Source organism: Zootermopsis nevadensis, unplaced genomic scaffold (genome assembly GCF_977971745.1).
Source record: "Zootermopsis nevadensis isolate Lab colony 2312 unplaced genomic scaffold, Znev_1.0 Znev_ptg000022l, whole genome shotgun sequence".
NCBI classification, from domain to species: domain Eukaryota; kingdom Metazoa; phylum Arthropoda; class Insecta; order Blattodea; family Termopsidae; genus Zootermopsis; species Zootermopsis nevadensis.
The window spans coordinates 11282819-11307398 of NW_028259154.1; the positions used below are offsets into that span (position 1 = coordinate 11282819).

At 37.8% G+C, this 24580-nt stretch overlaps 3 protein-coding genes across 5 annotated transcripts in view; 2 read left to right on the top strand and 1 right to left on the bottom strand.

Moving 5' to 3' along the window:
* Window positions 1-2: 2 nt before the first annotated feature.
* Nup43 (nucleoporin 43) lies at window positions 3-4071 on the top strand. The gene is made up of 8 exons (XM_022080264.2): window positions 3-193; window positions 414-521; window positions 906-1036; window positions 1350-1471; window positions 1549-1697; window positions 2580-2718; window positions 3111-3230; window positions 3707-4071. Exons 1-8 carry the CDS (start codon window positions 80-82, stop codon window positions 3883-3885), a joined length of 1062 nt encoding a protein of 353 aa, XP_021935956.1. The 5' UTR covers window positions 3-79; the 3' UTR covers window positions 3886-4071.
* A 2434-nt stretch (window positions 4072-6505) lies between these two features.
* LOC110837812 (calcium-activated chloride channel regulator 4) lies at window positions 6506-13500 on the top strand. Of its 3 annotated transcripts, XM_087353441.1 has the most exons (7): window positions 6506-6705; window positions 8181-8370; window positions 9054-9139; window positions 11033-11162; window positions 11241-11371; window positions 11753-11888; window positions 12903-13500. In XM_087353441.1, exons 2-7 carry the CDS (start codon window positions 8182-8184, stop codon window positions 13212-13214), a joined length of 984 nt encoding a protein of 327 aa, XP_087209567.1. In that variant the 5' UTR covers window positions 6506-6705; window position 8181; the 3' UTR covers window positions 13215-13500. The 3 variants fall into 3 exon arrangements, with proteins under 3 accessions (XP_087209567.1, XP_021936048.2, XP_087209568.1); XM_022080356.2 differs by lacking the exon at window positions 6506-6705 and having other exon boundaries at window positions 7780-8370; XM_087353442.1 differs by lacking the exons at window positions 6506-6705; window positions 8181-8370 and adding an exon at window positions 8440-8520.
* A 290-nt stretch (window positions 13501-13790) lies between these two features.
* The window catches only part of Cpsf160 (cleavage and polyadenylation specificity factor subunit 1), a 34489-nt gene continuing 23699 nt past the window's right edge, over window positions 13791-24580 (bottom strand). The window contains exons 18-25 of the mRNA XM_022080262.2: window positions 23763-23852; window positions 22507-22665; window positions 21348-21500; window positions 20250-20426; window positions 19562-19694; window positions 16633-16773; window positions 15554-15683; window positions 13791-14332 (exon numbers count right to left, since the gene is read on the bottom strand). Coding sequence (XP_021935954.1) covers window positions 14146-14332; window positions 15554-15683; window positions 16633-16773; window positions 19562-19694; window positions 20250-20426; window positions 21348-21500; window positions 22507-22665; window positions 23763-23852 — 1170 coding nt within the window. The 3' untranslated portion in view covers window positions 13791-14145. The remainder of the gene's footprint in view (window positions 14333-15553; window positions 15684-16632; window positions 16774-19561; window positions 19695-20249; window positions 20427-21347; window positions 21501-22506; window positions 22666-23762; window positions 23853-24580) is intronic.

The window sequence follows — 24580 nt, forward strand, 5'->3', positions numbered from 1 at the left end:
ATGTAAATGTTGGTAATCTGTATTCATGTTGTTTTAAGAATGTGCGATATGAAAACAATTTTAGAATAACGAAAGAAGAATGGAAGATAAAGTGCATGGGGCGTTTGTGGGTGAAAAAATTAATAAAGTGAGATGGAAACCAAAAGATCTTATTGAATCAGACATCTTTCTGACTGGAAGTTGGGATAACGAAGTAAGTTATGTCTTACCAGTTACCGAATATTATATAAACATCTGAGTAATAATTGAGTCGTAACGTATAATTTCGCCTATTCGATTGTCTTAGTTGAAAATATTGTTATTTAATATTTGGACCAAATTCAAGTGATGGTATCTGTTATAAACATGGTATGATTACCTTCTTTTGTGGCTTACAACTTTTTGGTGGTTAGATATATTTTCTCAATTTGCAGACAAATCAGCTTGTTCTGTGGCTTTATCCACCAAATGAAGATGATGCAGACATCTATCCATGTACCATTGGCACACACCCTCATGATGGTGATGTCACAGAACTAAAGGTAATCTGTTACAAGAGTTCTGTAAGACCCCATCCTGATCTTATTTATGTAACCAGTTCTTTTAATGTGTTTTCAATGCTAACTCTTATAAATGCTTGTAATATTTTGAGAATTAATGAGGAAGGTTGAATGAAGCAGGTCTGAATTTATTTAGTCAAAACATTTTAGGCCAGGGCTGCTTTAGGGTGAGGCAGCCATCCCGGTCCCCGCACTTCAGTGAGCTCTGTGCATAGACATTACAATGTTTGAAATATTTTGTTAGCAGTGTAAAATTTGTTACAATTATAATATACTTTAAAATCTAAGATTTAATCTGTTATAACTATTACATACACCATGTCAATAATGAGCACATATAACTTAATGGGCCCTTGTGTCTTGCAGTTTATTAATAGCAACACATTTGTTGTTTCATCATCGGTGGGATCAGTGAAGTTACTGAAGATCGATAACAAGGAGCCACACTTGGCCGAGTTTAAGGAGATGGTGTCATGGGATAATATTCACTACTTCAGGTATGCTAAAGAGTTATTGTATGTGACAAGGATGGGGAATTCTTGCTTTCATTGCAGCATCAGGAGGGGTGGATACATTTCAAACTCTGGGTGGTAGGTGTCATCACAATAATTTTCCAGTTGCTGGTTTAAAAAGTTGCCCTTTATTTCTTGTTTCCAATTCCTTGGTACTTTTTTCCATTTGTGAAGTTTCTGTCAATATGGCAATAACTTTTCTCATCACAGTCAGACATTTTTATTACTTATGATCCAATTTTCAGTTCTGTTTACTCCTCACCCGAGGCTGTACTTACTTCATGAGTTTGTGTTACAGCTTTGGAGGCTCCAGCCCCTGCACTGGACTGGCGTGCTTTGAGGAAGACATTGTGTCAGTGGGGGAGGATGGTCGTCTGTTACTACTTACAGCAAGACAGAAGAAACCTGTCCGAAGAATTGGTGAGCTCGCAGTCATGGGCTGTTTGTTCGTTCTTCGTATTGTCTTGTACTGACAAGTTATATAATTTTGTCTGCAGAGGGTGCTGACAGTTGCTCTCTGCGCTGTGTGTGCTTCTTGAAACACAATGAAGTGTTGACTGGGAACCTGCGTGGACAGATGAAAGTGTGGGACCTCAAGAGCTCGACTGACAAACCTGCCTCCACCTTCATGCTCTCTGGTGAACAGGTACGTATAAGAAGCAGTAGTAGTTATCATGCTGTAAATTATATTCTTGATTGATTCTTATTCTTTTACATTACTGTTATGTGAGATGAGAAGATGGTCATGAATGATAAATACATAAAAATACTGCCCCAATATTTGACTGAAGAGACTGATGAAATACACAGAAATCTTATTAGTATAACTGGTGACCCTGCCAAGATTTTAACCTGGTATATCCTAAGTGCAAGTCTACAACACGGCTATCACATCACCCAACTTGGTACTGACATTCTGGTCCCTTGTTTAATTTTATGTTATGACTTAAGGCATTAGAGTTAGAGAGTGGTCTAGATTAGATTGGATCTAGTTTGGTTATTTGTTTTAATTTTATTATTGCTTTTATTTTGTTTCCTTGTATTGTTTTAGTATTTTTTCTTCTCTTTTGAGTGTTTTACATTTATATTAGCATTTATATTGGTAGCTTAATTGTTTTTGTATTTTTTGGTGTACTTTTGTGTTAGTGTTTGCCTGTCATAGGCTTTTTGCTGTTGGCAAACACTCTAATAAAGGAATTGAATTATGCCCCAGTTCCCCACTCTGATTGCTGTGGAGATCACTAGAACTTTGAATTTTGGAAATTACAGGGTATATAAATTATCTTTACAATTATGATCTGTCCTTCTGGAGTTTATTTCTCATGTGAGGCACATAATATGACAGTGGCCAGCACAGATGGCCTACAGCTTGTGGGCTCAACTATAGAAGAGCATGGTACTTCTGAAGTCTTATCTTTAGCAGGGGTGAATGCTTTAACCATTGTAAAGAAAAGTGCTAACTATACCTGACCAGGGTTTGAACTCAGGACTCTCTAAATTAGAGTCCCAAATGTTGAATATGTTGTAGATAGGAGCCAGCTGCGTGATGCACCATCCAACACAGCGCCACATGGTGTTGGCAGGGGGAGAGGACGGCTCACTCACAGTGTGGGATCTGCGTCATAACACGTTCCCCGTAACGCTTCTCAGCGCCCACTCTGACACAGGTACTGCTGTTACAACAAGAGCGAAATCATTCTGTATTAAAACTCTTCCCATTTTATCTGTCGTGGGGCTTATAAAATATTTTTTTTCAAGATTTAGTAATTGTGTCATTATTTATTTTGTTTTATCGTTAAAAAGGGTGCAAATTGCTGTATCTCATGAAATGCATTTCAGCTAGTATTAATCTTTTTCTCATCAGTCCTCTGTGCAGTGGATTCTCACGTATTGAACGTAAAGTTAGTCTGAAAGTCTGTTGATGACACCAAAATTTTGTTGCAACTGGCTGTTCTATGCACGCGCGTGTTTTCCTCATATACGATAAACTGCGTATTAATCATAATTACAAAATTTCCATAGTGCAGAAAATTGAAAATCACGTTCTCTTTTGTTGCAGTGAGCGAGCTGCAGTTCCACCCAGACCGCCCCGAACACCTGTTCACTTGCTCGACCAGTGGGGAGGTGTGGCACTGGAATACCAGTTCCATGTCACGTCATGCACGCCTTGGGACTACAGGTATACATTAAATCCTCACTAATTTGGACCTTCTGTAATTGAGCTGCCTTCTTTTTTTATAAGTTTTAAAGGGTACTAACGATCGTGTGTTACAATCAGGATTAATAAATTCTTGGACTTTGGCCATCGTCTGATTTTTAAAAGCCACTCAATGGACAGAGTCCAAAAACACCTTTTTTATGTTTGTATTTTATTTATGCAGAACAGAGATTTTTCTTAAATGAGAATTTAATTATGTAATTTCCCACTTCTTGTTGGCTTAGAATTTCGTTTTGAAAAGAAACATTTTCATTAAATGCTGTTTTTCTTTTTGTCACATGTTGCTGGATTGTGGATAAATTTGCTTGTTTTTATGAACTACCAACCCACGCTACACCTTTGTGTATTTAGTACAAATTAGCAAGATTTTACTGTGTTTCAGTGTCCATGTGTCAGGTTCAGTTCCATGTCATGCCACAAGGCACCTCTACTTTCAGATTTTCCCAGAGACGAGAACCCGTGGTTGAATAGTGATGTGGCCAAGCATCGCCTGGAAGTGTTCACGCTGATGCCACAGCTGCACAAACCAGTCAACTCGCTCGATGTCAATATGAACAGAATAGTGTGTGGGTGTGACAATGAAGCTGTCTACGTGTTCAAGAATGTGGTGCTCTGATCTGTACTTTCATTATTGCATTGTGTTCATGCAAGTTTTGTTATTATTTATTTATTGGGCCTGCGGAAACATGCAGCAGTTGGCGTTCCCGCAGTCCCAGTACCATTAACTTGTTCACCTCCTTAAAAAATTGTTTTGTACGTTATTGAATAGAACAATAATAAAATAATACAAAATATTACCAAAGCAGACTTAAATTCAAAGTTGAGGTTACATAAACCAAACACAGATGGCAACTGAGGGAGTGTTTGTTCGCCTCATCACCTAGTAGAAAATTTGTCTTGGCATGTTCCAGAATTATTAAATTGCCCCAGCTTAAACTAGCTGTTCAGCCAAAAAGTAGTGTAAATTTCAATCTGACCGACCAATTACGGATTGTCAGTTGACTTTTTTGTGCGTGTGATGAATCATCTCATAAAAAAGGAATGCTTTCTAAGGTAAGGTAAGTTTTTGGATATAGTAACGCACTTCAACACCGCTCTGCAATAAGTTCACTAAATAAAATTCAACCAAAATTTCCCAATAAGCTCTTAAATATTTAACATAGACTGTGCATTGCATCATAAAAATTCACCACATTTTATCTTACACTGGCAGTCGGTGTAGATCTGTGTTGTGAACTTTAAATATGCCATTTGTGCATTTAACGAGACGTTACTATAAATAACAATCAGATTATCAGGTAGTCAGTCTCTTGACTGCATCCTGTATCCCTAAGATACACTGCCACTAACCATTTGGAAACGAATCGGCGGAAGGTGACGACGACCCTACTACTCTGTCCATCTTTCAAACGACTACTTTGCAGGGGGATCAAGGTAGTGGGGTAGTGGGGAAGATCGGTTAGAGATTTTCTCTTCCAGCTGGAAGGAACTTCTGTAATATTATATGTGTATTTGTTTTGCCTTTGGTTAATTATGTTCCATGTATTTGGGCTTTTGTATTCAGGGAGTGGCGAATGTATGTATCGTGCATATTATTGTTCTGATTTCATTCTATGGGATGTTTTTGTGATTCTCATGATTAGGTTTGAAGTTGCAAGGGAGAGGCTCATGCTTCTTGATTATCCTTAATTAGTTCCTATGTGCATGCGTTGAGCATCTCATCTGTCACTTCACCTCCACCTCTCTTTCTCCTCACCTAACTGCAATTGATAGTCATGATGCATTGGGGTGCCCTTCCCCAACGGGCCCTTCGGTAAGGGCTGTTACCTGAGTTTCACGGAAGATCAGCTTCCTTCTGTTTCTTCGATATATATCCCCAGAGCCCACTCACATGGTAGTGTATTTTGAGGACAATTTGAAGATTGCATTCGCCTCTTGGGTATGGCCCTTGTGGTGCTGGTGTGACTGTGTTGACTAATTCAGTGATGATCTTTTGATTGAATGTTTACAGTGTGTCCTTGTTTTGAGGGCCACAGTGACCAGTTTGGGAGGTGGGGTTATGTCGTGTGTACGATAATTTACCGATCATATCACCAACTTTTTCAGTCTACTTAGGAGCGTGCCCTATGTCTGTCTTACCCACACCCCCTGCCTACCTACCTTGAACCTTTTTCCCTTAAAACTCATGATTACTGTGCAGACTTCCATTCAGTAAACACCTAGACATTCTCTTTAGTTCTGTGTTCTAAATTTTGTCTTTGGCACAAGCAAATGTTCTATGACAGTGATCACCTGATGCTATGTCCACCTGGTAATTCATTGTCTTGCCTTATTCTCCTGTGTTTATTTCTTCGGAGAGTGGACAGACAGTTTTTTTTTTTTTGGGGGGGGGGGGGGGAGGTGATTCGTAAAAGCATGTTTTGTGCTCCCTAGCCATTTTCCTGTATATATTTGTTCACTATGTATTACTATCCTTTCTGTTCGTATTATATTCATTGTAAATTCAGAATTCTGTTAACTGATTTTCCATCTTATTCCGTGCTGCACTCGGAAACGGGAGTGGCCCTATCAGATACACATCCTGTTTATAACATGACGCAGGTGTCTAATATACTTTTGCTATCTATACCACAACTAAACCACACCAATGCTAAACGTATGATAAACCATTTCAGCCACGTGCAATTTCACGTATGACCTTATATTGCTGTATCATACTAAGATTTTAACCAAACTGCTAACCTAACACAACATAATAAAATTAATGTGCCCTAATAAAACCATATTATTGTACAATACTGAAACTCTAATCAAAGCACTAATGTAATCCAACATTGGTTTCCAAGTAGATTTCGTCTTTTGACCCTAAACAAATCAACAACTCTACAGTATGGGCAGTGATCCACCGATGACTGTCATGGTACTGATTTAATTCTTATGACAATTACCGGTCACGCTTATAATAGCCAATGTGTTACTAAAACCCAAACAGATTAACCAACCTCACCTAAATATAACTCACTAATTTAACCCTGTAAAAAGTAAATGCAGAGTATAGAAGTCTGTCTTAATTTCCCTTCATCTTTCAAAGTCTGTAAAAAATGGAACATTACCTTCTAAAGAACTAAATTAGGCCAATATTTAAACACAAGTTGTTGGAGAATAATCTACTCACTTGGGTCCTCCTGCAGTTAAATCATCGTGGGCTCTTCCGTGATCAGCAATTTAGTCTTTGATGGAGGTGCAGAAAGACGTTGCAGCTTGTCCGCTTTTCTTGCAACAAGCAACAGAAAGATTGACGAGAAGCGGTATTCTTTATCCCATTGAAGCTGGTGAAAGCAAAGCCTTGTCCTTTAACCACCGAACGTTCCAACCATCTTCCGACAGCCAAATCCACACGATCATAGCACGCGGGCTGTGTCGACCAGTGTACAATGTGAGTACGAATAACGTAATGCCTACTGCTGCGGATTCCGCGAGCTTGCGCAATACGCGTATGACGAGCTCTCGTCGACTGGAGCGCTGACTACATACTTCGGCGGTATCTTTCAACTCCTGAGATGAGTACTGCTTTTCTTATTATTAATGCCGCAATACGCATCCAAAAGCCCAGAGCAATGCAGTTTCTCAATACAGTAAGGCAAATCCCTTTCATCGGCAACTTGAAAGCACTTGTGCCGACCAAGGTCATTCACAGGCAACCGAGCGGGGCTGATGTTCAGCAGGCCAGCCGATGCTGTCCCTAAGAATAGGGTCAATTCGGTGCAACGAGTGGTCTAACTAATCGAATGTTCCCCGTGATTTTTCTCAGATGCAAGGTGAATGCCAGGTTATAATTGTAAAGGGGTATGGCCCTCCTACAACCATGGAGGCCTTCAGCTGAAGTGATTTTCCCCAAAGGACTTTGAACACAGTGATCCCAACACTTCTGGGTTCAATTCCCAGACAGCCATTCAACCCAAATCCTTTTTAAAAAGGACAAGCTGCCTGATGGGATATTCTCCCACCAGCAGCAATAGCCCTCAGTTTGGAAACATCAAGGCCTTCCTCCATGACAAAATTCCATTTAGTGTGAGTACATTCCCATTATAGTTTTAAGGCACTGTTTGCCATTTGCAGCAATATGTTTCATACAAATTAATGGTGTAGTCTATCGAAGAACAATACCTTGTGCTTGTGCAAAACTTGGCCCTTAGTTTGCTTCTTGGTCACGTGGCCTTCTCATCACCCTGATGATGGAGGCAACAAGGACCTGAGAAACACTGGTAAACTTCTACCAGACTACATGGAGCTACAACCGAGAAGCGAGCCATCTTTGTACTCACCGCTGTGAGAACGTCAAATCCTAATTATTTGAATTGAACCATCATATGATGATAATTTATAACATTTTAAAAAATTATAATTTTAATGGGTATTTCACATGTCTGAAAATTGTTTAAATATATTATTTTCAAATCAGTTTCCAAACTTCTATTAAGATTCTTCCAAAAGTTGTAACACATTTATTTTAATTGAAAAAAAAATGTTGCTATGAGGTCATCAGTGCACTGCGATCTGATTACACGATGATAACACATGGGTGAGTTTATGATTCTTGTTCACTGCAGGTATGATTCACTCTATTTTTATCTTATCTAGGTATTTCACATTATTTACTTTGAAGGCATGTTAACAGTACAGTTCAATTCCGTAACATCAGTCTCAAAGCACATTTAACTGTGCACTAAAGGTTACACAGACTCCAGTTACTTTCATGTACTTAAGTCTGTACACAATTTAAACAGGAAATATTATTACTTGCTTGTTAAATAAACTGCAAATGCAGTTTACAGAGATACTGACATTTCTATGACTCTCATAACAAAATTATACATCTTATGCTCACATTCTGAACTGCCATCTTGACAGAATGTGGCTTGCATCACGCTACATCCTAGTCTTTTGGTGTTTGGGGACCACTGTGTGCAACTTCAATTCAAGGAAATTAGGTATCAACATAGACTCATCCAAATTGAATCCTGTTGTGCTGCAGTTAAAGGATACATCATCTCCATCTATAGTTTTAACACTTGACGTATCTGCATCAATGGAGTATAAGGTGTGTATTTCTATAAGATGAGTGCTGCTATGTCCTGCACAGTGTCCAGTTTCAGTACTAATTACTGTGAGCCAAATGGCTGGAACTCATGAAAATTTGAATGGATTTTATGTCATTGATACTGTTGACATAATAGCATGAACTTAAATGGTGAGATAACACTGTCTAATGTAAAGTCTAGAAAATTTGTACATTGAAGGATCTCTCAAAACTCTTAGCTTACTTGGTGCAAAATAAAATGTAGCAGAATCGGAATTTAATTCTGTCTGATGATAACTGGTGACACACCTACAAATTTTGTATAAATAATCTTTTATACATTTTGTATGCTTTACAAATACAGTCAGTTGTAAAGGATGCTCATATTTTGCATATGTACTCACTAAGAACTGCTTTCTTCACAATATTTTACATTTCTTTATGCCAGTTCAAAGTTGGTAAAAGCTTAGATCATTAACACCTGAACCTCAGAATTTAGGAATTAATTTTTAAATAATTGGTCAAGTAAACAGCCAATGGTAACAGCTGAAATTATTAACAAATTGGGAACTTTGTTTTTATGAACTTAGGTTAAACATGGTGAAACAAATACTTGCTAACGAGTTTCTAACTTGCCTTGTAGTACATGGAATCATTTTTGGTGCCGTAATAACATCAATGTGTCTCTGCATGTCTCTTTGCAGGACAGAATCAAGAAATTAGGCAATGCTCTGCAGAAATTCATTCACAACATTCCAAATGGACTTCTGCTGGGAATGGTGGAATTTTCGTAAGGATCACATATTCTGATTTGTTACAATAAAGCAGCATTTTGGTAAATTTGTAGCCATGTTTGCGAGGATGATGTTGCAGGTCCCTCATGCTGCAGTGTGTAACATGTCTTTATTTTATGTGTTCTTTGGGGAAAAAAAAGATAAAGTTAACACAAATAAAGAACTGTGGCTTCATCTACACATGTTGTGTGTATGTTTCATCTATCAAGATATTTCAGTGAAATTTGGTATTTCCACCTACATTAAAAGTTAATGGGAAAAATTTAATTTACTGTCTAGTATAACTCATATTTTATGAGAAATTCAAATTTAATATTATTATGTTTATTAAAGATGGCTCGTATAAAAAAGGTATCACCAGGTCTACAAATTTTACTCGTTTCCAGTATGGTACCATGCATTGCCCTCAGCTTAACAAAAGTATACTTTTATTGCCAATTGATCGGCATGATGGCCAATGAGGTATACAAAATCACAAAGATTACATTTCAAAATTGTGTATTCTTGAGTCCACTGTAATAAACGTTCGTCTGTACAAGTTTCCCATAAACTCTGCATCAAGTTTCATGAAAAACTATGCAATGTCACGCCATGCTATTTTGAATTCCTTACCTAAAACTGCATATACAGTTACTGCTCAATTTCCAAAGAAAAGTCACAAAGGATTAAACTGCATAAATCAAGAAAAGAAAATCCATTTTCTCTCACATTTCCTCTTCCCTCCATCAAACTTGTTCAGCCAGCAAGAAATTTGCATTAAAGCAAGTGCTATTAGCTTAAATTGATCCAAATTAGTTTAGAGCACCAAATAAATTAAAATAAAATCACATTTTCTGAATGTGCATATATCGAAGAGTATCTGTACTTGGTGGCCATGCAAGTCTTAAGGTGGTCAACACCAGTCCTTTTCAATGAAGGATCTTGAAAATTCATACCACATAACTTACAGGTTTTAAATTTAATATTTTAGTCCTCACTTTTACAACTCAAAATCTGTGACAATGGCAGTTTAGAATGTTCTTTTTATTTATTGTGCAAATCATAAACTAAAGAGAATAAAACATGCTAACACTTCGCAAACAAAATTGTTTCAAGCTCAGTTACCATGGCAATGTGTGGTCTATTCTGGCTTATGTAAGAAACTCAGTGTGGTTATGTAGTATGCAGTATGATCATGGGAGCATAATAATGTTAGATTTACTAGGGACATGGAAACCATCCAGTAATGTTGAACCAACGCAGTTAGGCTGTGTATTAGGACACATCCAAATGGAACTGTTTTAAAGTCCCATCTTTTGATCAACTTTAAGGGACGAGACCCAAATGAGATAATAATATTAAAATGTACCTTGGATCTTTTAAACACAACCTTCACTTACATAATATTTCAAATCTGAGTCCCTACCCAAAAGATAACACAAACTATCAAGTATGTAGGATGAGATTTCCATGGCAGTGAGTCTGAAGATGGTCGTCTTCTGGGTTGTTGCGCCACGTAGTCTGGTAGAAGTTTACAGACGTTTCAGAGGTCCTTGATGCCTCCATCATCAAGGCGATGAGTCGCCCTGATGATGGAGGCAGCAAGAACCCAGAAAACAGCCATCTTCCCAAATCATCTCCATTATAATGATCAATTGGTTAAGGCTCTTTAGGCAAATATTTCATACAAAACCCATAAATACATGCTGTGGGTAAAATGCAAAGTTACTGAATGTTAAAGTAGGTGGTACACACAGTCACTACAGGGATACGTTTATGGTGAAAAGCAGACAGCAGTGGTTCAAAACAAGATGCAATGATGGGATTTTGTGATGAACCAAAGGAGATTCCTTGACCCGTGGAACATAAGTCAGTGTTATTATTATGTGTGTCAATATGAACTGTTGCAGCACGCATGAAAACCTCCTGAGTAAACTGACTCTTGTTGATGCCACAACACGAAAGAATCTGGAGCTAAAAGTTCCCACCAAAGGTCAAGGTGAGACCTGTATTGGATGTGGGGTGCGACTTGCCCTTCAGGTGAGGTATTTTATTTGTGGGAAGATGCTTATGAACACTTTTTGACCATTACTTAAATGTTTCTCTGTCCACTGTTAGGAGCTGGGGAATAGGAATGGCACCATGGTGCTGGTGGCAGACGGACAAAACACAGTGCCGGACCAGTTTATCAGTGATGTCCAGGCTGATGTTGTACAATCTGGAACTAAGGTCATCTCAGTTGGCTTTGGGTATGCATTTACTGTTTTGTCAGTACAACTGCACTGTTGATAATGTAAAGAACTCTACCTAGCGCAGTAATTCGTTGGTGAAATGTATTTATTAGCGATATGTGGAACTTGAAATGCAAAGTAGCACTGTATACCACATTTAGTATGTGCTAGTAGTTTAGTTGTTTGAATGCAATGGGCGGGTCACAATTGGTCGGCTCAAGACTTAGCATTAAGGCTCGGAAGGTCTTGGGAAGTAAACATAACAGTGACTCACAGCAAACTTAACAGTCAGATGGTGGGTAGAAATGATGATGTCTCTTTTCTAAAAAGATTTCATATTTTATAATTTATATTATTAATACAGGCTGATGTTAACAATAAACTGTTTGTTCCCCACAGAGACATGGCACCAGTCGATGACATGAGGCAATTGGCAAAAGCAAGTGGGGGTCTGTTCGTTTGTGTGTCTGATGAAGATGGTGTTCGGGGCCTACTTGAAGCCTTCAAAGAAGCTCTAAAGTTGGCAAAGCCACAGGTATAAAACCATGTAACAAATGGGCTGTGCATCACAAATGAGTTGGACCAATGAATGTCTACTACTGGATCACTTATTTCATCATTTCCTTTGGATCTTCATTCATTAAGCCATGAGAAGGAAGTACATTGAGTAAATTGAGGAAAAAAGACAGATTTGCAAGATGTTCTTTTCATCACCTATCCACAACATATCTGTGAACAGTAAGAAATCAAAGTTTCAGAGCAGACTAAATTTTGGGAATTCTTGATACCAGGAAGTTCAGAATACTTTGTCTTCCAGTCTGCTATGAATATAAAGATTAAAATAACCAAAAATGTTTATAATTTTACCTGAATTTTATCTGTGCTTACTTTTCATGAACGCTTCTTTCACAACAAGAACTCAGCAAAGATCTGTTCTGAGGCTATTAAAATTGTTCCTTGGGCAGCTCATGTCATATCATCTCCTCACGGGGCATCTGCTCTGCATAGTCTAGCCATTGCTATATGTACTGTTTAATGTCTTTTACCATATTTTTTATTTGTAATCATTTCCATATTTTTAATTGTTATTTTCTCTCACAGTTAACTTCTAATATTGAGGGACCTCAGCTAGAATTGTTGCACTCACGTTTCACTATCATACATAATGGCTGGTTTAGACAACATCCTTAGTTGAATAAAAAAAGATTCATTTTTCATTTTTCACAACTACAAGGCTAGTGGATTAGAGATTAATAGAATACAACGGAGAAGTGCTAGCCGCTACAACACAACTCATTGCTATGTAACTAATGCAGTTGACTCAGGATCATCAAGTAATCCAAAAATCAACCAATCACCAAACTCTGATATTTGGTACAGAATTAGATCCTACATGTCTGTGTTTCACCCTTCAGTGTCAAATAAATTCTGGTATGTTCAGTAGCAACCATTACAGAAACGATAAATAGTATCACAGTACAATCTGTGTCAGATAATTACATCGGGAAACAATTATATGTTAATTTAATATGATTTGTTATTTTGGTAGGTTGAAAAAACAACTCAAATGACAGAAAATTGGACAACTGAAGACACTCGGTTGCCTACAGATCTGCCAGTATCAAGTACACTCAGCGGCCAACAACACACAACAGTACATCAGAACTTCACCAATTCACACGTAGTTCCAGGCAAACCACAAACCATGCCTCTATTATGGCTGATTATTGGTATTGTCATGGCAGTGGTAGGAGGAGCTATATTATTGGCTTTCACAATCCTGCTGATAAGGAAAATATGTGCAATTACACATGCCAGAGGTACATACTCTGTTGTCAAACGAAACCATGAGACTGCATGACCAGTTACAACTAGAAGCTCAATCTAAGTGCTCATCCATGTTATTTATTTGTTTATATTATTTAAATATTGTATGCAGAGCACCTTCTAGTGGACTGAACCATATTTTTTAAAATTTACCAGTGATCTGAAGAAATTAGTGTATCTATTATTATTATAAACAGTAAGCAACACAGGAATAGCATGTAAACTGTTAACAAAAGTAATTACAATTACTTAAATGGTATTTTAATGCATATGTATCACAGTATTATTTACCACAGAAAGTAAAGATAAACTCTTTGATATCTACTCATTTAAGACATCTTCCCATACAAACAGTTGTCAAAACAGGGTTCCTTTAAAGCAATACAGATACACTAAAGAATGAAGATGGCTGTCTTCTGGGTTGTAGCGCCATGTAGTCTGGTAGAAGGTTCACAGTGTTTCAGAGGTCCTTGCTGCCTCCATCATCATTGCAATGGTATATTTCTACCAGACTACACAGTGGAATTATGCTTCAATAAATGGATGTTACATAGGCCAACATTACTAAAATGTTTCATCTTATTCTAGATCATGGTTAAAGTAATTCAAGTGCAAGAAAAAAGGCTTTTATACTTACTCTGTATTATACAGATGTTACAGACACTGACTCAATCAGATGTTCAAGACAGAGAGTAAACAGGCAGCTTACTTTTTGTGCCTGAATCTTGAAGTTTGCTTCAAGAAGCCAGAAATGCAGTCTAATCAGCACTACTTCAAAACCAGAATATGTAATTAATATTCAATGCAATTTCTTCCACTGAAAAAATTCCACATGATTTCAAACCCTGAAATGAAATAATGTTATGAGCACCGGCACTGTTTCTTCATACCGCCAGCAGATCACAAGAGTACCAGAGATCATGATACCTGTACAGATACACACACACATCAAACACCCAACAGTTCTAGAAATGTGCAGTGAGTCGCTCGATATCTGCAAGGTCGTCTGCAATCTCATCCACTTTGGTACCAATTTTCTTGGCCACCTCCTGTTTCTCGGATGTTGGGAGACCAAGGAAAAGCCAAACCAGCTCCCCATCAATGATGCCGCGTGCTGGGTTGCTCAGTAATTTTGTTGCGCTCTTGTACGTCCTGTGAAACCATCCATCTGATCAATGCAACTAAAAATCTTTTTAAACAAAATTTCTCTGTTAAGCAAAATTGAGAAATTTCAAAGATGTGTTAAGAAAACATGGCTGGCTGCTGACTACAGCTGCAGAGAACATGCACCCAATCTATGAAAAATCTGGTTACTTCTAAGTTTCAGTCCTTATAAAAGTTCTTTTTAGAAACACACTTATGTCCCTTGAAGTATAAACTAGTTTTTTAGTTATGAAACTTACATAACAAGGGTGTGGATGATCAGAACCAGTGCAGATAAAGAAGTCCGTTGCCAAACAAAAATGTTTTATAACAATTGTTACCCCTTCCAGTCATAATAATACCAGAGTTTTCTGCAGCCAGGGTATGTAGGGTGTGCAGAACTTTGTCACCCATTTGCTGAACCAGTAAGTCTTTTATGTCAGGCTATTTTATCAAACTCGTGTTCATAATTATGCCTAAAAATACCTTTAATTTCAGTGGCATAAACTTCATACCAACACTTCCAATCTGATCTAGTACAGTTGCAGTTCAGAAAATTTCTTTTGCATTTCTGTTTTACTTTCATACATTACCTTTAATGAAAAACAAATAAAAATAAGCTATGGACTCTGCAACACTTTGCAACCCCAGTTTTTGGAATATCATTCTTTGCATTTTTGGGTTTTCCATCCCACATGTTCACAACTTCTCCACCATCAATACTCAGAATGTATCTGTCTTGCTTTCACTGTCTGATGGTTCATCATTTTATTTTACACTCATATTTTTCCTTCAATTTCTGTCAGTTTCATGACCACCGTCCTCTTCATACACCATAGCACCAACAGCTTCTTGAGCTTAACTCCATAAAATACCACATTTTAAAACAAGAAGGGCATTAGAACCTGATGCCATGATCCAAATTGGTTAATTCCCATAATCCTGTTCTATTTTTCAAGGAATTCAAATTAAGTGCACCAGATGCCAGATAAACATTCAGTAATTCAATGCCATAGTGATATATGACTGATAAACAACCAGAGAGGCATGAAGTCGATCACATGATGTGAAAGGGTTAAAACTGTTGATGCATGGTTTTTAAAAGGTGACAACTGAAGACAAAGAACTGTCATTCCAATGACAATATGTTGACTTAGGGCAACATGCATCAAAAATGTCTACATAGTAATACAGCAAGTCACCAAGTTCATGCTACAGTAGTAAGCTAACCTGAATGCTTTGGGATTCAGCCCTCCTATATGGGAAATGTGATTCACCAAGACATTCTGCAACATGAGGAGTCTGCGGTAAGTCTTCTCTGGGACCGGCAGGATATAACCCAGCCCACCATCCAGTGTTGCTGCAACACAATTCTCACTTACACAGACAACCGACACAATGAACTATGAAAAAATTTAGTTTGTTATAGAGACATTAAATATATTCATTCTGGATTTATTCTAATATTACTTAAAATCCTGCAGAGGCTATGCTGTTGAATGAGGTGGTAAGACAATGATGAATGGGAGTAGGCAAGAATTTGGAATGAGGACATCATGGCTTATTCACCTATGCAGACTGAGGAAAACCACAGGCGCTGAAAATATGCAAATCCAACTGGCATGACTTCAGCAACAGAAAATGAACATGAGATTTGGATCGTGGAATGTCAGGAGTCTCTATAGATCAGGTTCATTGAAAACAGCATGAAGAGGATTAGGAAAATATCAATCAGATTTAGAGGGTGTAGAGGAAATAAAGGAATCATATTAGTAGTTGGGAGGGTAAAGTTTTGTCATATATATTGCAAAGAGGACATTGGTGTGATATTGTTCTGAATGTGCATGCACTAACAGAGAATAACTACGATGATAAAAACAGCTTTTATGAGGATCAATTCATGAAGTATTACATACAAATGCTGTTGGGAAATTTAACTGCAGATGTGGGGAGGGAAGACATTTTCAAACTAATGACTATAAATAAAAGTTTCCACATAACTAGTAATGATAATAGGGCTAGAGTAAAAAAAAATTGCCACATCAAGAAATCCACCTGTCAAAAGTATGTTTCCACACCACATAATTCATAAACATAATTGCCTGATGTGAAAACACAGTCACATTGATTGTGTCATGCCAGACAGACGACAATAATCAAGTACACACGATATCCAGTCTTTCAGAGGCGTGCATCACCCTAATGATGGAGGCAGCAAGTACCCCTGAAACATCGATAAACCTCTACCACATTACATGATACAGAAGACAGCTGTCTTCATGATGTGTCTGATTCTGTGACATACATACCGAACATGGTGATGTGCCTCTTCTCAGCTCCCTGGAGGTGTTTCTTTTCAGTAAAGTTCTCACTCAATTTACATCGTATCCTGAAGAATGTGTTTATGTGTTGACCAAGGTGGAAGTCAGCCTTCCGGAGCAGTCGTTGACCTGACGCAAGACAACGTAACGAGTTCTGTATAAACTATATCCAGGATCGTGACCTGGAGTTTGCATAGAGTGGCTACAACTAACTGACAATGAATGGAATGTCTCCTTATCAGTGGTCACCATTACACCACAATGCTTTTCAGAAAGCAAAGACATCTCTTCTTCTCACTTGCCTGCTACAGGACTGTAAACCTCTGTGGGTTTAGCAGAACTTTATACAAAATCCAACAACTCTGCCCTTAAAACACACAACCAAACAAATTAACTCGCTGACACCAAAACCTGTCACTGACTTTTAACCAATTCAAACCATATTTTCACATATGGATGCATACCACTGTGATATGTATGAGCCATATAATTATTTCCATAAAAATTACAACACAAATAGAAGTTCCATTTGCCATATAACCATCATGTTTCGACCGTTTACCAGGTAATCATCAGGGGTAACATCCACTCACTTCTTAGAATGCAAGTAATGTAGAATATTAACCTTATTGTTTTAAAGGAGAACACGCTATATTTAAAAGTTCAAAGATTAAAAAAATGGCATTCATTATTCTAATGAAGTTGTAATGATGCTCCTGTACTTAACTAAAAAACGTTTCACTATTTAACGATGCTCATAAGTATGTAAGCACTGTATATGTATAATAATTTATATTCTGACAGCAAGATGAATGGACGCAACCAAAGCCTGCCTGATTATTACAAATATATAGTTTTGCTGACTGTCAATCAACATTAAAATGCAGGAAATTATCTAATTTTGAGCATCTGATTTATGCTAGTTAATGAGAATTCACAGATAAGAATTTTATGTACTTTCTTCTTCAAAATACCACCAATTTTCAACATATAAGAATGGACCCAACTAAGTAGGTGCCCCTTCCCTTTTCACCCGAGATAAGAAGCAGATCTAGTTTCTGAAAAACTTTGCTATTTTGAACACCAGACAATGGAAAAAGTCCAAGAATTTTGTAATCCCAAGTCTAACAGACCATCATCAAAACCTTTAAAATAAAACAAAGGCTTTTTAGTTTAGAACAGGGGTGGCCAACCCGCGGCCCGCATGTGGCCCGCCTTGAACATTTTTCCGGCCCGCGAGATTCATCACACTTTTACAAAATATATTTATTTTATAATGAATAATAGTAAACACAATAATAATAACTCATTATGTTTCAATTTTTCACTCCAAAAAAATGTCTATAATTTTATATGTGGCCCGCGGAGTTATGATGCATTTCCAAAGTGGCCCGAAAGATCATTTGGGTTGGCCACCCCTGGTTTAGAAAATAAATTATCATTTTGTATATCCAAGATGTAACATATTATTATATATAATTTGTATACAAATATGGAACACTATGTGACATTAAGACCATTTTTGAATAGTGAAACAAAGTATTTTTAAACTACTAAGTTAAACATCATTAAGAAATCTTTATTAGAATAAGGAATGCCATTTCTTTTTTTCTTTTTTTTTAATATATGAACTCAAGCTTCATATGTCACATCAGTCATGTTTCATCATGATGCACCCATCTCATCCAAGGTCTCATCTCACCCTGCATGGCCGCATCATCATGCCACAGATCACAAGACTTGTAGCAATGACAGAGAATTATTCTTACCAAATCATTTTATTTGTTCCCGCCTGGCCACTCAGTATCCTGCTCACTTTGGGCTTCCTTTATAACTGCTTCTAATCCTTGAAGATTCTAATGCCAGTATATTCACTGCCGTCTTTAACCCTTCAGCGTGGGAGCATTTAAATCCCAAGTCTATACCGTGCTGTGGGAGGAGTTTCTGCTTGGGGATTTAATTTTGAGCTGAAAGTGCATCATTTTACTTATATGGGCACAACTTCCCTAATAATTGATGAATTTTAGTGAAACTTTGAACAAAATGTTCACAACACACTATGCTTTATAGAAAGGTAAAAAATTTACCTTAAAAGTGAGAGGTTCATGTTCTCCCATGTAAAAGCAATAGGACGTGTCACACTCGGTAAACTGCTCCCACTTTGTTCACCGTCATTGTATTCATTTTCTGATTCGTCACATGTAAGAAATTCACGAACAGGTAAATCATCGATTACACTTGATTCATCATCTGAATCGAACACGCTACTTTCGGAATCAGTGAGAGGTTCGTCTACACTTCTAGCAATGTCTTGAGGAGACAAAAAACGCCTGCTACTCGAAGCCATATTCACGGCTGACTGACGGCAGATATGTACTATAGAATTCTGTTCTTACCAAGGGGAGAACAGAGAATGCATTGACTAAGGTCGTTGACATCATATACCGTTAGAAAGCTTGGAATGTGTCCTACACAGCCGTCAAAACCTTAAATATATTACTCCATTTGTCTTCCCTAGAGAGAGCCACAAAGCAGAGGCTGAATGCAGTTGAGTTCAAAAATCGATCTATATTTCAAAGTCAAAAAACACTGGTAAAATCGATCTGTCAGAGTCACGTTATATATCAATCGATAGCCAGCATTTTTCTCAACATGGCTACTGGATCCAAAATACATAAAATACAGGGTCAGTCGCTACAAAGAAGGAGAAGTCTTAGCGCACATTATGCGAGCAGTGCTCGGCACTCCACGCCATGGGATGACTACGTCATGACGAGCGATGTTCGGCACTCCACGCTGAAGGGTTAATACACACGAATGGAATGCGTGTAATATATGATTTTTTCCCCTTTAATTTTACAATGAAAAGTGAAAGTGCATGAACTGTGCAATGAAATATGATAGCTGATAATTCTACCTCCAAAGCTCTCCCGCGACTCAGGTTGGTACATATATAGCACCAGGTTCTTGTCCCCATCAGCTACCAGGAACCCCATCTGTGTGTTGTCCAGCAGAAACTCACAAGTGTAAACCTCTGATGGGCGGAAATCCTGCAGCAGAGCATGACAAGGTTACCATCATCTCTAAATAGATGGAAAAATGTTCTGTAATTCAGTGATAGTACTGTGAAATTGGCCATCAAGATATACTGAGGGTAACTCCCCAACTCTTTACACAATTAAAGATATTACTTATCAATTTGCATGCAGACATGCTTAGTTTAATTGCATATTAGAGTGTCGGGGCTGTCAGAGAGGAGCCTTGTATGTCCTAACTGCACAACACAGGAGGCAGAAAACACGAAGAGTACCTAGATATTTGTATTATACATAGTGACCATTCCTTAATATATGAGACTTCTGGTTCTCATGGTAATATGATGATGAGTATAAAAATGGCTGTCTTCTGGGTTGTTGCGCCATGTAGTCTGATAGAAATTTACTGATGTCTGAGAGGTGCTTGCTACAATGGTAAATTCTACAAGATTACAGCACAACAAGCCAGAAGACAGTCATCTTCATATAATTTCTTAATTCCCACGACACATGAAGTGGGTAATCTTACTGTGTTCAAGTCTACCTATAATGGAAGGATATGTTACCCACCCTACTGACAAGAGACAGAGTACGGTACTCCTCCTGGAAGCGTAGCAGGCTGATTGACTTGTACACGTCTGCGACCAGGATCAGGCTCTTGATGCTCAGCAGCTGATGTATGTATATGTTGGTATCAATGAATGCCACGCCCACCAGATCATTGTCCTTTAGCTGCCAGATGTAGATCTGAAATATGGCAATGGAGTCTTCAGAGGCAAGAACCGAACTTGGGACCATAATGTGCCAATGTGGCGGATCTGTTGTACATCTAAGGGTCTGTGAGAGCATTAGCGGAATGATGACTGGGAAGGTGAACCCAAGGCAGCCAGAGAAAGAGCTCTGTCCATCAGAAACAACACGTGGATTGTCATGTGACTTGCCTCATATTTTTTCTTCATGAAAAGGGGAATGTGACGTTCACGGTTTAATCATGTCTGCATGTGTGTCCTCCTGACACATATTAAACCAACTGACCAATTTACGTGAAGTTCGGCATCAGTATCTTTCATGCCAAATTCAAACTTTGTACTTCCCTATATCAACAAAGGAATAAGACAGCCAAGAGAACTGATGAGGTTGAATAAAATGCAATGACATGTTATTCTATGTGGTGACAGGTCTTGGTAACATACTCATACAAGGTCAGTTTTGTGTGTAATGTAAGATGGCAACCATGAAAATTCTATACCTAGTCCCTTTATAAAAATTATTTGAATGTATGTCATACCTCAAGTAGGTAAACTAATGGAAGAAGTACCTGTGTTCAGCTGGACCTCCTGTATGACAATGATTAGTTATTTCTGTTTGTATTTTTAACTATTTAATACTAACCTTCACAAAATCAGTAAAATTTATATATCTGTAAATAATGTTGTTATACAATGATGTACATGGATTAAAATATCACAAAAGTATATGAGGCATAAATAATCATGGATTAAGTGACAAAGCATGTGTAATTTCAATTAATATTGTATGTTCATATGACTTTTCTTTCCCGTGTTTGAAAGAAAATGGCTCGTCTTCTACTGATGTCTTATGGGAAGGTGTCATGCAATAATAAAATTAACAGCTAAACCCAGTCACGGATGATGAAGAAGTCCTCACCTTCTGCCCCACTGCTGACACAAGGAAGCCCAGAACATGTGTAATAGCTGTGACAGGCCCCTTCTGCTCCTTTGAGTACACCATCTTGAAGCGATTTTTGGTGAGCGGCTGGCCAGGTTCTGGTACCACCTCGATGATGTCAAATATCAGGATCTACAAAAGAATCTGACTTGAGTGAGAAGACAGAAACATGTAAAAGACTGATAGGAAACTGAGAAGAGGGCGAAGGTAAAGGTGAAGGAAAGTAGGACGAGGAGAAATGTTAATGACAGGAGAGAGACAAGACAAGACACGAAGATTTCTGTCTTCTAGGCTCATTCATCGCCCTGATGACGGAGGTAGTATGACCTCTGAAACGTTGGTTAACATCGACCAGTCCACACAGCGTAACAACCCAGAAGACAGAAATCTTCATACTCATCGCCCTGATGATGGAGGCAGCATGACCTCCGAAACGTTGGTAAACATCGACCAGACTACACAGAGCAACAACCCAGAAGACAGAAATCTTCATACTCATCGCCCTGATGATGGAGGCAGCATGACCTCCGAAACGTTGGTAAACATCGACCAGTCCACACAGCGTAACAACCCAGAAGACAGAAATCTTCATACTCACCGCTGTGAACAGCTCAAATCTTACAAGAGAAGACACTTTGGTGCACAAAGATGGAAACGTCAGAAGAAGATGACAGCCAATGCAGGTAAAAAATGAACAATGAACCATTGTTCGCATATACATCCAAATTAATCATTCATAATAATTCTCACATGCAATTTAACATCACATAACCTGATGAGATTTTAATCTTTCATAGTGACTTAATGCAATGAAGTCTTCTCAGGCGATCAGCTATGTTATACTAACACGGCTCATCACCCAAGAGGATTTCACTGCATTTGGTGTAACATTGGTATCACCATGAAGCAATGAGTGATGATGTGATGAAACAATGAGGTCTGGTATGATCACCATAAAAATGACAAAATACCAACCCAGAGGAAGAAGGCACTTAGAAATCCTCTAAATACATAAAGAGATTTAATTTCATAACATTATAAAGGACAAGGTTAAAGGAAGAAAGCATGTACAGTGGTGTGCAAATTTTAGGATCACTTTGTATCAAAGGCTCTGAGTTAGTATCTGTTATGTTCTCACCCTGCCCCGACTGGTGATATCTTCACCATAATTGTAGTTGGTACCAACAGCAATGTAGCCCTTCAGTCCGCTTCGGGTGCCCTCATATGCCAGACTCACATTCTTCAGGCATGTCACATGCTCCCATTCCTCAAGTTCCATTTTGGTGTTGGGGATCACCTGAAATCACAATACAAGCAAATCATGAGAATGAGGAAAATACTACAACCTGCTGAAAAATATGAGAGATTGCTAACATGAGTTCTTTGAATATTGTAAAAAGTTTCAGTTTTACAGAACATTTATCATTCTCTATTCAATTAACCAACTGTATGATAGAAGCTCATCCTTGAGCACAAGGTAGTCATCCAGCTCGACAAAGAATTTACTGCTATTAAGGACCCCAAAGATTCATCACTGTCACCACAGGTGCTACCTTCTGGGACCTCTATTGAGCCAGTTCAGTCCGGTTCTTTACAACCTATTCCTCTGATATCCACTTCCATATTATCTTCTATGCCTAAATCTCTCAAGCCTTAAATTATTCCAAACAAAATGCTGCATGCACTTGTCTCCCTTATGCACACATGCTACATATCCTGCCTGTCTCAACCATCTTTATCACTTCGATAAAATTATGTGAAAGGTACAAGTTGTGAGGCTTCTTATTATGTAATTTTCTCCAGTATCAATTACTACATTTCTTTTAAATACAAATATTATCCTCAGACCACTTCCAAATAAACATGAAGAAATTAATTTGCATTACTAATTATTACGAATGTTATAAAAAATGTTTAATTCCCAAAGTATCAATTATAAACTCTGCACTCTGAAGAATTGTCTGTATGTCAATATACTACAAGGATGATATAACGAGAATTTATAAAATGTTAATTGTAACAGGTACTCATAATATCACAAAATCAAAGACATAATCTTAAAAATATCTCTGAACTACGGATGAAGAGTATCACAATATGGCACTGAGTTTAAAAAATAATGTGAGTAGTGCAAAAAATATTCTTTTTCTTCAGTGGTTATCACCCCCATTCTTCATCTAGCTCCAGAAAATAATGGACAAGTAGAATTAACTAATAATAGATAATTCAACATTCTTGGCATCTTCAGTATGTTTCAACTCAATGTTAAAGATTTTCTCATCCATAACCTCTAGCACTCACAATAGACCACATAACAGAGCTGACATTTACATCCAGGCCACCTCATCTGCATGTCAGATGTCCCTTCCACCACAGAGGTTTTTTGGGGCTTACCTCCCATGACACAGGTGAGAACAGCAAGACGCTGAAACGCTCCTGTGCTGGAAATGGGAAGCGGTCATCTCGCTCCTCCACTGTCAGCTCCTATAAGTGTTTAAAATATTGAACATTTAAAAACAAACTTATTGCAGAGGCAATTCAAGAAATGAAATAACCGAGGAGTGACTTATACAAGTCACCTGGTACTACTTACTCAGACAGTTAGGTTTTAACAAAGTTAGTTGTGGCCCAGGACAAAATTTAATGGTGATAGTGGTATTGAACCTTTAGCTTCTATTAACAGAACTGTTTGAACAATTTTTGAAAAGTGCGAAAAATGTTACTTTAACCCGTTTTCACTGCCACTGACACAGATCTCCGTACGTGGGTATAGAACATACAATGGCCATACACTATTGTCTGAGGCTGAAACATTTCTTAAATCTCTTCTATTGCTGTGGAGAAATAATCATGATAATAGATTCTGACACATTTTGCCTACATTTTAAAATAATAGTTCAAAGTCTATACCAGCATGTACAGCATAAGTATGTTATAACAAGACTTCACAACATTTGGAAAAAATGTTGTTACAATGAAAAAACATTTGAGGACTTCAACACCTGTAAAGGTAAAAATAATTAAGTTTACTTCATATTTTCATTCATACCGCAGTAATTTCAATTAACCTCATACATATTCAAAAACTGTTAACATTTACTGCAAATCAACAATCCATGTTATGATTCATACCAAACAACTCAACTGGCAGAAGTGTAAAAACAGACAGATTTTCTGTATACAAATTGCTACTTAACCTCAATTCTCTGTAT